A 12880-nucleotide genomic window follows, 5' to 3' on the forward strand; every position below is an offset into this window, starting at 1 on the left:
AATGATTTCATGAGCTTCTTTAATGATAAAATTGTAACTATTAGAGACAGAATTGATCACCTCCTGTCTTCAGGTGGTACCTTACCTTCAAACACAGGAATCTCAGAAATAGCTGTAAAACCTGATGTATATTTAGATTGCTTTTCTCCCATTGACCTTCACCAAATTACTAAAACTATCTCTTCATCTAAGCCATCAACTTGTCTCTTAGACCCCATCCCAACCTGGCTGCTCAAAGAGGTTTTACCTTTAGTCAGCACTTCTTTACTAGACATGATCAATCTGTCTTTATTAACAGGCTACGTACCACAGTCCTTTAAAGTAGCTGTAATTAAACCTCTTCTTAAAAAGCCCACTCTTGATCCAGAGGTTTTAGCCAACTATAGACCTATATCTAACCTTCCCTTTCTCGCCAAGATTCTTGAGAAAGCAGTCGCCAATCAGCTGTGTGACTTTCTACATGACAATAGGTTGCTTGAGGACTTTCAGTCAGGTTTCAGAGCTCATCATAGCACAGAAACAGCACTGGTGAAAGTTACAAATGACCTTCTAACTGCATCAGACAAAGGACTTGTCTCTATACTTGTTTTGTTAGATCTTAGTGCTGCATTCGACACCATTGACCATCATATCCTATTACAGAGACTGGAACATTTAATTGGCATCAAAGGAACCGCACTAAGCTGGTTTAAGTCGTATTTATCAGATCGATCTCAGTTTGTACATGTTAACGATGAATCCTCCATGTACGCCAAAGTCAGTCATGGAGTTCCACAAGGTTCTGTGCTTGGACCAATACTATTCACCTTATATATGCTTCCTTTAGGGGATATTATTAGAAAACACTCCATACATTTTCATTGCTATGCGGATGATACCCAGCTATATTTATCGATCAAGCCAGAAAAACCTCATCAGTTAGCCAAGCTTCAAGCATGCCTTAAGGACATAAAGACCTGGATGACCTGTAATTATCTGATGTTGAACTCAGACAAGACAGAAGTTATTGTTCTCCGCCCTGAACACCTCAGAAACACAGTATCTAAGGATATTGTTACCCTAGATGGCATTGCCCTGGCCTCCAGCGCCACCGTGAGGAATCTCGGAGTTGTCTTTGATCAGGACATGTCCTTTAACTCCCACGTAAAACAAACTTCAAGGACTGCCTTCTTTCACCTCCGTAACATTGCAAAAATCAGGAAGATCCTGTCTCAAACAGATGCAGAAAAATTAGTCCATGCATTTGTCACGTCTAGGCTGGATTATTGCAATTCCTTATTATCAGGCTGTCCCAATAAGTCCCTGACGACTCTCCAGCTGATCCAGAATGCTGCAGCACGTGTACTGACAGGAACCAGGAAAAGAGATCATATATCTCCTGTATTAGCTTCTCTGCACTGGCTCCCTGTAAAATATAGAATAGAGTTTAAAATCCTTCTCCTCACCTACAAAGCTCTTACTGGTCAGGCACCATCATATCTTAAAGAGCTCATAGTACCCTATTACCCCACTAGAGCACTCCGCTCCCAGAATGCAGGGCTGCTTGTGGTTCCTAGAGTCTCCAAAAACAGAACAGGAGCCAGAGCCTTCAGCTATCAAGCTCCTCTCCTGTGGAATCGGCTCCCAGTTTGGGTCCGGGAGGCAGACACACTCTCTACTTTTAAGAGTAGGCTTAAAACTTTGCTTTTTGATAACGCTTATAGTTAAGGGCTGGCTCAGGCCTGCCTGGACCAGCCCCCTAGTTATGCTGCTATAGGCCTACACTGCTGGGGGACTTCCCATGATGTACTGAGCTTTCCTCCTCTCCCTCCTCATCTTTGCACATTCATCACAGTCCAATGCATGTTACTAACTTTATTTCTTCCCCGGAGTTTCTTTGTGCTTTGTCGACTCGCTGTGGATCGTGGTCCTGGTACGCCTGGGTGCTGCTGCCGCCATGGGCCTGCCTGACTCTCATCACTACAGTTATTATGTTTAGTTGTAGTTCTGTTACTATTAAAGCTGCTATTATTAATCTCAGCTAATATTACAGCTATTTCTACTGTTAGTGCTGCCATACATTTTTGCCTACCTGTCTGTCTGTCTGTCTGTCTGTCTATCTGTGTCTCTACGTCTATCTCTCTGTTTCTGTCTCTCTCTCTCTCTCTCTCTCTCTCAAACCCAACCGGTCAAAGCAGATGACCGCCCACCTAGAGTCGGGTTCTGCTCGAGGTTTCTGCCAAGGAAGTTTTTCCTTGCCACTGTCGCCAAAGTGCTTGCTCATGGTGGGAACTGTTGGGTCTCTGTAATAACATTATAAAGAGTCGGTCTAGACCTGCTCTATTTTGTAAAGTGTCATGAGATGACTTTGTTGTGATTTGGCGCTATATGAATAAAATTGAATTGAAATTGAATTGAATTGAATATTAGGTATTGACAGGTTAGGCTGGAGCCGTCACATGTCACACGTCACATCCGCCAACATGGAGCGGGCAGGGTTTATGACGGCGATCGAGATGTTTTGGCTTCACTTCTGTCATGACGTCCATCTTTATATACAGTCTGAATGACACAGATTATCAATCCGTGTGTTCAGATTAGCAATCTCTGAGCATGATTTTCCAGTATCAGTATTTGACCTCTGGAGGGCTCTGTAAAGAACAGTCTGCTCAGGAACAGTCAGGAAGGGTTTACTGACTACTCATGAGAGCATATGAGAACATACTGTATATCATATCTTTAAGAAAAACACAGAGCCTCACAGAGTCGTTTTATAAACCCATAAAGATAGGGTAATGAGGGAGTCAAATGTTTGGACTGTGAGAGAAGGTTTCAGTTCTGTACTCTCTCTGTGCTCTTTCTACTTGTTTCTACGTGACCGTGCTGTTTTCTTCACCCTAAAATTACAACATCCTCCCTGCGCTCAGCAGATGGCTGAGACACAGACTCTCATGCTCTCCAAGCGATTGTCTTAATGAACCCCATACTTTGATGAATGAACCGACCAGGGGTCTCATTTACAGTGTGTAGGATCCAGACTACAAGTGTATGTGCGCACAAAAGCCAAAAATGGCGTGCGCCAAAAAATAAATCAGACTTATAACATTGTGCATACGCTCACCTGCAGGCAGTGTTCCATTTATGAATCACATTCCACCTGGAAATGTGCGCACGTGGATCAATGCAAAGCACCAATGAATATTGATGCATATAAATGAGCCTGCTGATCAATGGTACATTGTGGTAAATCATGGCAGTCCATGTGCAGGAGGTGAAAATGTGCCAGGTGAAATGACTGGAGAAGGCAGAGTGACTGTGTGTGGAGCAACGGTGGTGTCTCCTGACAGCACAGTCTGTTCATTGCAGCCATTTTACACACAAAAACTACAGAACAACTCAAATCGTACTTGATGATATGTGTGATGGATGGAATAATGTACATTACCAGAAAGTCAGATCATATTTTATGGTTATAATGTTTACTGCAGGAGTAGTAGTACAATATTTCTGTGTTTTCTTATGTTTTAAGCTCATAAAGTCAACACCAGCAGTAGTAAAAGTAGGAGTAGTTACCAAAGGGCTCCAGCAGGGGGAGTGTAGAGCTGTTGAGCTGCCTTAAGAGACGCCTCATTTCCTCCTTTCAGTCATTACACATGATATGAGGAAAGTTTGTGTCCGTGCAGCTTTTATTCACATATACCCCTTTTCAGGTATGAGTCCCTCATATTAATGTTTATTTGTTTGTTTGGTAAGAATATGTACGTGTATTTCAGTTTGGTTTGTTCCACGAAGTAACTTATGGCGGTTATTTACAGGACAGCGTAACTAACCTAGCTAGCATTCATTACTAAAAACCAACCCGTCGTCGTCTGGGTAGTTGTACTGTCAGAGTAAAATACAATGACAACTGCTGTTGGAATGTGTAGCTGTTATGCTTTGTTTGTGTTTGCTGCTATTACTGTACTGAAGTGAGGTTCAATGAATAATGTATTTGTTAAGTGTTTTTCAGCAACAGCTAGTTATGGTGAGTTTGTGAGTTACCCTAACAGAATATTTAGGAGAGCATTGATTAATATTTGGTTTACTGTTTCAATGCTGTATTTTACATGTAATGCTGTTGGAGAGTAACAATGCAAATGCCAGTGTTCACCTACTCTTGTATTTGTATTCAATTGTAGGACTATTAGGATCATTACACATGATCTGAGGTATACCACGTAGTTATGGCTCACTTTAAGCATAATTACAAATAACACTGCTGGTTTGAATGTTTATGATAACGTGGATCTATAACTAAGGTTTGATATTAAATTAAATTAAATGTGTGAGAGGCATCATTGTACAGTCTGGCTTCAGTTCACCACCTCGCGGTCTCCAAAATATTCGTACGCATGGCTCAGAGTTTACTTACAGGTGCGTCCATTCTCCCATCAAATTTGTTTTTATGGATCACTACTTTTGCATGGGAGGTGGCGTAAGCCTCTTTCAGGCCCCTTTTCGTGTGCACGCAACGGTTACAAATGAGACCCCCAGACCTTTAATATCACACTATTTTCATTTCTTCTTTAACTCAGTTGTGTCCTGTTTCAAGGATTACTGTATTATCAAGTTCTGTGGGGCCCAAGTCTTCAGTTCTGCGCGAGTGATACACCCTTTAGATGGCCTTTTAGATGGCCTTATAGAGGGCTGTGAATCTGCAGTTACAGTACGTAACTAAGTTTCTCGCCTGTTCACCCTGAAAGAGCAATGGTGTAACTTCATCACTCACTCAGTCAGGGACAGACTTTATAGTTCCAGACAAAAAGGATATGAGAGAGCACAGTGTGTAACAGAGAAACCCCTCCTAGTTCAGCTTCAGCTTCCTGGAGGCCATGCCTGTCCTGCTAAACGAGATTATGTTTGATAATTAAAGGCTTTCAGAGATGAGCTGTGACTGCACTGGAAGCCTTTTTTTAATTAGAGACAAGAGGTGTGCGGCAGGAAGCAGGCTGCTTTGTCTAATCCATCCCTCTGAAGAAAAGCTTGTATGTGGAAGAAAGAGGAGAAATAAATGGGTTTACATATGTCATTATGAGTTTTATGAAATCAAATCAACTTCAAATTCAAACATGGTTTTGACTGAAATGAGAGTAGTTACGAGCTTTTCATTCAATAAGGTGCACTCTGCAGGGTAAAGTCATGGTGCTGCTCTAAGCCCACTGGTGGTAATTAGATCGTATTAGCATACTCATTTGCATACACCAGAAGAAGACTGGAACTGATTGGCTGTTGGTGCTCAAGGCTTTGTTTGTACTCAAGTTTGTGTTGTTGTCCAACATACACACACTCACAGACACACATCACCTCTCAGGATAAAAAAAGCCCACACACATGCTCACACACAAATCTACATAAGCATACCTGGGAGCCTCTCTGTTCCATCAGTCTCATAGTGAAACTACACAGTTTCAAGGTTTTAAGGTTAATTGCCTTGTTCAAGTGAACATCAGCTGCCCTCACATGGAGGGAGATCTTCTCTCTGCTGCACCTAAAGGCGACTGCCAACCTTTTGGAGGTACTAGAGATCAACAATAATACCCTCAGCGGGGATGGGATTTGGCGACCTTAACAAATCAATGTGGAGTGCAAATTGGGGCGACAAGGAAGACAAATACTGGCAAAAAGAAAGTTAATTCAGAGTGAAGCATGTGCTGGGGATGAAACACAGCCTGAACCCATCATCGCTAACACATTCCCTTGGTCATTTTTTGTAATCCTTAAGAATGTTGTTGGCAACGCCTGTGGTTACTGGAGGTAACATATCACAAAATTATTTTAAATTAGACTGCAGTTTGCTACATTCTGCTACATCTACATCTAAGAAGAAATTGAAAAAAACAAAAATGCATAAATGTATTTGCAGTGTTTTCAAACCCCAAACCAGGACCCTGAAGTATACCACACATTCATGCACGCTCACATGCACATGCTTATGCATGCACTGTGGGGGACAATTATTTCAGCGCTTAGCACACCTACCGAGCGCACCTTTCAATACCATGAATGCAGCATTTTCATTGCCAGGGACCTTACGAAGGAAGGAGTAAGCCTCCTGGAGCTCTTTAGAAAAGACAAAAAAAAACGACTTTCTCTTCAGCATGGCAGCTAACCATTAGCATGCTGACAGGTTTTGTCATAGCCTATGATTCATAGCCTAGCAACAGCCTAGACAAGGACACATTGATTGATTGACACACATACAGACAAATCAGTATTGAATTTAGACGTGTGGCGCTTTGTTTATGTTTTTAGGCAATAACGAGTGGGAGAAGAACATGCTAAACATCTATGTAAGTGCTGGAAACAAGTATAATGTTGTAATTATTATTTTAGTTGTGGTGAAAACCGGGACAATTTGGTAGTGAATGTTGAAAACTGGGACATTTTAGGGTTTTACAGATATCTGTCGGGACTCGGGACACCCAGCTTGAAACAGGGACAATCCCGGACAAACTGGTACATCTGGTCACTGTATTTCTGCAGCATGTTCTTTTCATTTGCAGCACGTTTCCGTTGTTGTAGTTTTTTGGGGTTATCAGATGTGCTTTTGAACTTGCATCGTTCCTGAAGCTGCAGCACGTTTCTCCTAACGCAAATGTTTTGGGCCGTTGTAGTATGTGTACCATTGTTGTTGAAATGTGTTACAAATTGTAAAAAAAAAAAGAAAAAAAGAAAAAAACTGTAATAGGACAGATCCCAGCTCCCCCAGCTTGGAAATGATACTGGGGGCAGTCAATACAACTTTACAGCTACTCTGTCAGAAACAGAAGAAGACAACTGGTGTATCCGTTTAGAGCAACCACACAAACTGTGAGCTGAGAGGATTCATCTCGTCAAGTTGCTTTAATAAAGAAGACAGTAAACAGGTTTCGTCTTCTGCATCATGCCCAGTGAATCACTTGTGGGTTGGCAATTTGAACAATTTGACTCCAGTAACAATGAAAACTTCTCTATATAATATAAAGATGCAATTACATTGAGCTATTGGGCTACTTCTGAAATTTCTGATCTCGGCTCCCCTGTCCACATGTTGAAGTGTCCTTGAGCAAGACATTGAACCCTGAAGTTGCTCCCGATGGAGGCCAGCACCTTGCATGGCAGCTCAGTCGCCATCGGTGTGTGAATGGGTGAATGAGACCTGACCTGTAAAGCCCATTAAGGTTTAAAAGGGCTATGTAAGTGAAGACCATTTACCATAATCATCTCGAAATAAATCGCTTTTATTAACAGTAACAGTATTGTTGCTCAGTCAAAGAGAATATTCTATGAACTGACTGATTCATGTACAGAGAGAACCAATCAAAGGGAATCAAAGATAGCTGATTAATCTGACGGAAAACACCTGTTCATGTGAACATAATATGCACTTCCTCTGAGACGCTGAATCATGACCACAGGCTAATATTACATAAACCACTCCCATTAGATTGTTTAATATTAAAATGCATGAGTATCAATGGTAAAATCAAGCAGTCATTTTCAATTCCTGAAACGCTGACTGTGTTGGAGCATTCATGGGAAAATGACAAGATGAAACGGCATAATTACTATGCACAAATGCCCAGTATGTAATGGCAGCTACAGTGGTTGGGTATAATATTATGCTAATGTGGATATGCTATGATGAATCTCATATGGTTTTCTCCTAAACAAATCATTTCTTCATATTTCCAACTGCTAAGGATCAGTGGCTTTCAATTAAGAACTGAAAAACAAACAAAGCATGGGATATCTGTCTCTGTCAGGATGGATGGCTGGCTGTTTGTCTCCTTTTGTCTGCTCAGACACACACCTGTATACTCTGCACACACACAAACACACTGCAATAATAGTCTGCACCCACACACACACATTCCATCAACTCGCTATCAAAGGAGTGCCTCCCTATTTATATGACCTCCAGCACTCTGACCCTTTATCTCAGCTCATCACACACACACACGCACACGCACACGCACACACACACACACATAGCAGCAGTACTCACGTAGCTGGTGCATGTCTTTCCAGCCCCTGCTGGCAGGACAGGCACTGATGGTGACCACTGGACAAGAGTTTCCAGCCAATGTGCCACAAAGAATCTGCTGCCGGAAAAACACCGCAGCAGGATCCACTGATTTCTGCAGCACCTTCAGATGAGCCTGACAGACACAATAAATATACAAATGTGTGAGGTAGACATGTAGATTCTGGTGTACAGATGCACATATTCATTTACAGTGTAGTCAGAAAGTATGAAAGCAGTGGCATGTTTTCCATTGGAATGGCTCTGTACTCCGGCACAATGGACTGTGAGATTAGCCTTCAGCTATGGGGTTGTTCAAAGGTGAACAGTATCAACCCTGCCTCTTAAACATTGTTTATAGAAAAGTAATTTGCTATACCAAATACACTGAAGGAAATATAATGGTGCTCAAATTATGTTTTTGCCTGCCTCATAAAGAAATGTTTATAGTGATACATCATATTTTATTTTCATCAAATTTTAGTTTTCCTACAATAACCATTTGTGGCAACTAAAGCGTGATTAATGATTTCATGGTTCCCTTTAGACAGCTCAAAACAGTCAGGGAAAGACAATGGAGCATTTCAAGTTTTTATTACAGACAGGTGCAACAAAGGTTGCCTGGGCTGGACTCGAACCAGGAACATTGTGGTTCATGGTTATTTCAACGTGCACAAGGAATGATAAGTATCTCTACTCAGATGAAATGACTTTTCATTCATGGCCCCATGCTGGAGGACTTGTTTGCTTTGTGGCCACTTCATGATGTTTACTGTAACATTCATCTCTGGTTGCAAAATTATAATGTAAGGCTGGAGAGAAATCCAAATAATCACAATTACCATACTGGCTGCAGGAAATCAGCATTATAATCAATGTCCTGTGACCACTACACTGATTTCCTGATTACATTTGCATGCCAGCGCATTTGCCTGAAACTTAGCAAGAGGAGATACACACAAATTATTTTAACCATCAAACATCAACTTTTTAAGGGAAGCTTCATCAATGCAGAGACATCAGCTCACAAACTTGTAATCTGCAGAACATGATGAAATGAAGGCTAATGTTTGGGCCTGTAAACCAGGTCAGATCAGTGGGTTATCCTTCAAGTTCAACTTAGGTTTTCAGGTATCATGAAGCTGGCTCGCATTTAAACGGGGCAGATCACCATGGTAACCTATGCTCTGCTTGAGTGTACAGTAAAGTGACAAGCAATAAAGAGCAATAGATAACAACACATAACAACACTGTGTCTACTTTGGCTTTAAAACAGGGCTTAAATCAACAGAGAGCTTATTGGTTGCCACACTAACAGTCTAAGACAGGACGACTTTAGCTGCCTATTCACGGTTGTATATGGAGTTACAAACTAGCTTACCATTCATCAGCTAACGTTATGAAGCAACCAACACCAGATCCATGCCACATAGCTAAGGTACAGGAAGCTGGCTGAGTACCTTAGCTGAGGTTACAGTTAGTGAGTTGTCCACCCCTGCCTTGCATTGGTCTTGGCTAGTACAAAGCAATCATTACTTAAACACAGGGTTAGGCGGTAGATTAAGTTTTTCAAGCTGGCCACAGTCAGCCCAATAGCCGGCAATTGCCGATATATTTGCGCGTGTGTGCACCGAGCCCGCGACCCCACTGTAGTTTCAGCTGGGACATGTGCTCGAGCATTGAGTTCACTACGCTTCACAAGCTCTCTTAGCTTTTTTTAGTCTAATATATAAGCTCACAAAATGGTCAAATGAAATACTCTTAGACCTATTTTCCTTATTAAACAGAAAAATACAACCACATACCTTCTGAATTCCAGTTAATCTCTTCCATCGGACTGAGACTAGCTTATTGCCATGTTAACTCATCATAAAACACACTTCACCAAACCAAACTCACCAAAACCATCTTGGTAAGTCTTTAGTTTTGGTCGAAATAAGTCCATAACCCACCGAGTTAGATATATTATAATATTCTGGCTGTAACGTTACACGTTCCCCTGTTGGCCTCTCTGGGTTAGCTCGCCAACTGAGAGCCTGTGGCAGGGCAGCTGCTCTTAATCAGCCAAATAAAATGACAAAAATTGGCCCAAAAAAACCCCAACCCTATAAGGTTAATACGGCTTTGCTTTGTACCATTACATAATTTATTGTTGGCTAAAATCAATGCCGTTTGTCATAATACATCAGTAAGTAACATGGATCATGTTAGCTGGTGGAGTAATTTGGCAAGCTAGCTAACTAACGGATCCACTCAAGTAGTATTTTGCAAGCCATATTGTTAGTGAGCAAGCTAAGGTTAGCCAGCTTGCAGCAGCTACGCTGCATGAATTTGGCGTTGGTTGCTTCGTGTGATTTGCAAACAGAAAGCTAGCCAATTTATCAGCCAGATTAGTCCTGGGAGTTGGGTGAATTAGCTGACATTATCCACTCAAGACAGTATTTTGCTAGTTACCTAACTAGCAATTCACCCACTTTATCAAGCAAGCTATGTGTTGGGCTCTGTGTGTTGGTGGATGCCGGTTTGTTGACATTAGCGGACTGAGGTGAACATGGAGCTGAAGAGAGGCTAAGCACTGGAGAGAGCGCATAACATCATATTTTAAAAAAAATTTAAGTGATGTTACACTCTGTTCATACATTGGCAAAAAAAATTATTAACACATGTAAATTGTTGCATATTGTTACATATGGTACCTTTAACCCTAGTGTTTTGTTGAAATCTGCTTTACGTCCTCTTTGTTTGGGTTACACACAGACCCTAGGGCTGTATGTGTAAAAATAAAAACAACAATTGCAAAAGAAAATTCAAATTCAAATATGAAAGTGTTAACCCTTCCCTGTGACACAGACTGAGCTTGCATATTTGATGAAGGTGACAAATTATGAAAATGACAATAAATCTTTATATTATACCACAATGTCCTTCATAGTGATGTTACTTTTGCTTGGGTCAGTTAGACCTCATCGAGTGCTGCATAAAAAGTCATATCAACACCATTCACACATATAAAGCTGATCGTATTTAACCAGGTTTAACTGCTGGGCTCTCTGAGACCTCAAACAGAAGTAATGTTGTCTTCTGAAATGTGTCATCAATTCGAAATCCTTTTTATGAGAAAGTATTTAGTATCAAGGTCTTAAGTGTGTTTTTTGACCAGTAGAGTGCACATTGTTATGTTGTATCCCTGTTCTCTCTATGCCATGATTGAGAACGTGGTCGACAATTGTGGCCCTTAGTTGATCGGGAGCGTACCTATGTCCTTGGCCTCTTCTGCCTCTTCCTCTGTTTTGCCTTCTTCCCGGCTGTGGACCCTCTAGGGCTGTACCCAACTCAGAATTTTGTGAGTCGAATCGGATGTGGCTGTTTAACATGAATATTTGACTATTTGTTGTTTGTATGGGTTAGGGTTGTATAGACCACCAAGCAATGCTTTACTGAACTGTAAGATTTTTGATCGAGGTTCGGAGGGGCGTTCGGGGTGGCAGCAACGTTCAGTAATATTATAAAGACTAGACCTGCTCTATATGTAAAAAGTCATGAGATAACTTTTGTTGTGAATTGGCGCTATATATATAAAACTGAATTGAATTAATATTGTAAACAAGCCAAGTTAGCTAATGCATGCTAACTACGCAAACGGCGATCAGAAATGTGCAAAAACAACAAGTACCAAGTGCCAGAGGGGGCTCCAAAACAGACACTATATGGTTGATCATTGGTTGATATAATGCTTCACACATTCCCCTTAATTAGTGAAAGTCAAGATTCACCTGAGAGCAATTCATCAATTCACACATTTACAAAAGAAGTCTAATAGAAATGTATAGAAGATATGCCTGATAGATTATGACAACTGGTTCAACCATTTTGCATGTAATGACTTGTGCAATGAACTCGTGCCTGAATGTTTTGGGGAGAGACCCAGTATCATACATTTGGATCAACACGACAAAAGCAACTGATAATGTAGGGAACATCAGACAGTTTTACATAATAATTTGCATGAATGTGTCAAAGTATTCGCAATTTGTTCAGAAGAATCCGAAATTTTATGATATGCATAAGTGACTAGATGATGTGGAGGATGAACATTTCTAATCTGGGAACTCTATCAAAGTGACTGAGAAAAACTGTAACTACTTTATATACAGTTACCTAGTTTAGTCCAATGGTTCCCAACTCAGGCTTCGGGCCCCACCAAGGGTCACCAGATAAATCTGAGGGGTCATGAGATGACTAATGGGAGAGGAAAGAAGGAAAAACAAAGTGCTGATACACAAATTTGTTTAAAAAGTTGCTAATTTTATCTCTTTGGGCCTCCAACAGTTATTTGAATGAAACCATAGAAGAAGTTTAGATGGGAAATGTCCTCTTGATGTAACCACTCATATGAAGACATATGAATGACGCATGACAAGGGGCCCCAACTGAACACTGCTTTTTTATAGGGGTCATAAGACAAAAAGTTTGGGAACCATTCATATGTGATACAATCTATCTACAAGCTGTTCCATACTGTAATTTTATTATGTTGGTCTATTCCGTACACAAATAATCTATTGCATGTCTGTTTGTCCCAGAAGAGGGATCCCTCCTGTGTTGCGCTTCCCGAGCTTTCTAACATTTTTCCCTGTTGAAGGTTTTTTTTGGGGGGGGGTCCTCATCCAAATCGAGGGTCTAAGGACAGAGGGGGTTGTGATGCCCCTTCAGGCAAAATTTGTGATTTGTGATATTGTGTGGCTATATCAATAAAACTGACTTGACTTGACTAGTTTAATGTATAACACTGTGTTGATAATGTCATGTGTTTTTATTTCAAATCTTAATCTGTAAGGAAACTCCAATTGTCAGATA

The 12880-nt window shown here is 41.0% G+C and overlaps 1 protein-coding gene across 1 annotated transcript in view; it reads right to left on the reverse strand.

The window, feature by feature from the left end:
• LOC139286364 (cytosolic carboxypeptidase 4-like) overlaps positions 1 to 12880 on the reverse strand; it is a 149651-nt gene that overhangs the window by 56716 nt on the left and 80055 nt on the right. The window contains exon 20 of the mRNA XM_070907120.1: positions 8006 to 8159. Coding sequence (XP_070763221.1) covers positions 8006 to 8159 — 154 coding nt within the window. The remainder of the gene's footprint in view (positions 1 to 8005; positions 8160 to 12880) is intronic.

Source organism: Enoplosus armatus, chromosome 6 (assembly GCF_043641665.1).
Source record: "Enoplosus armatus isolate fEnoArm2 chromosome 6, fEnoArm2.hap1, whole genome shotgun sequence".
NCBI lineage: Eukaryota > Metazoa > Chordata > Actinopteri > Centrarchiformes > Enoplosidae > Enoplosus > Enoplosus armatus.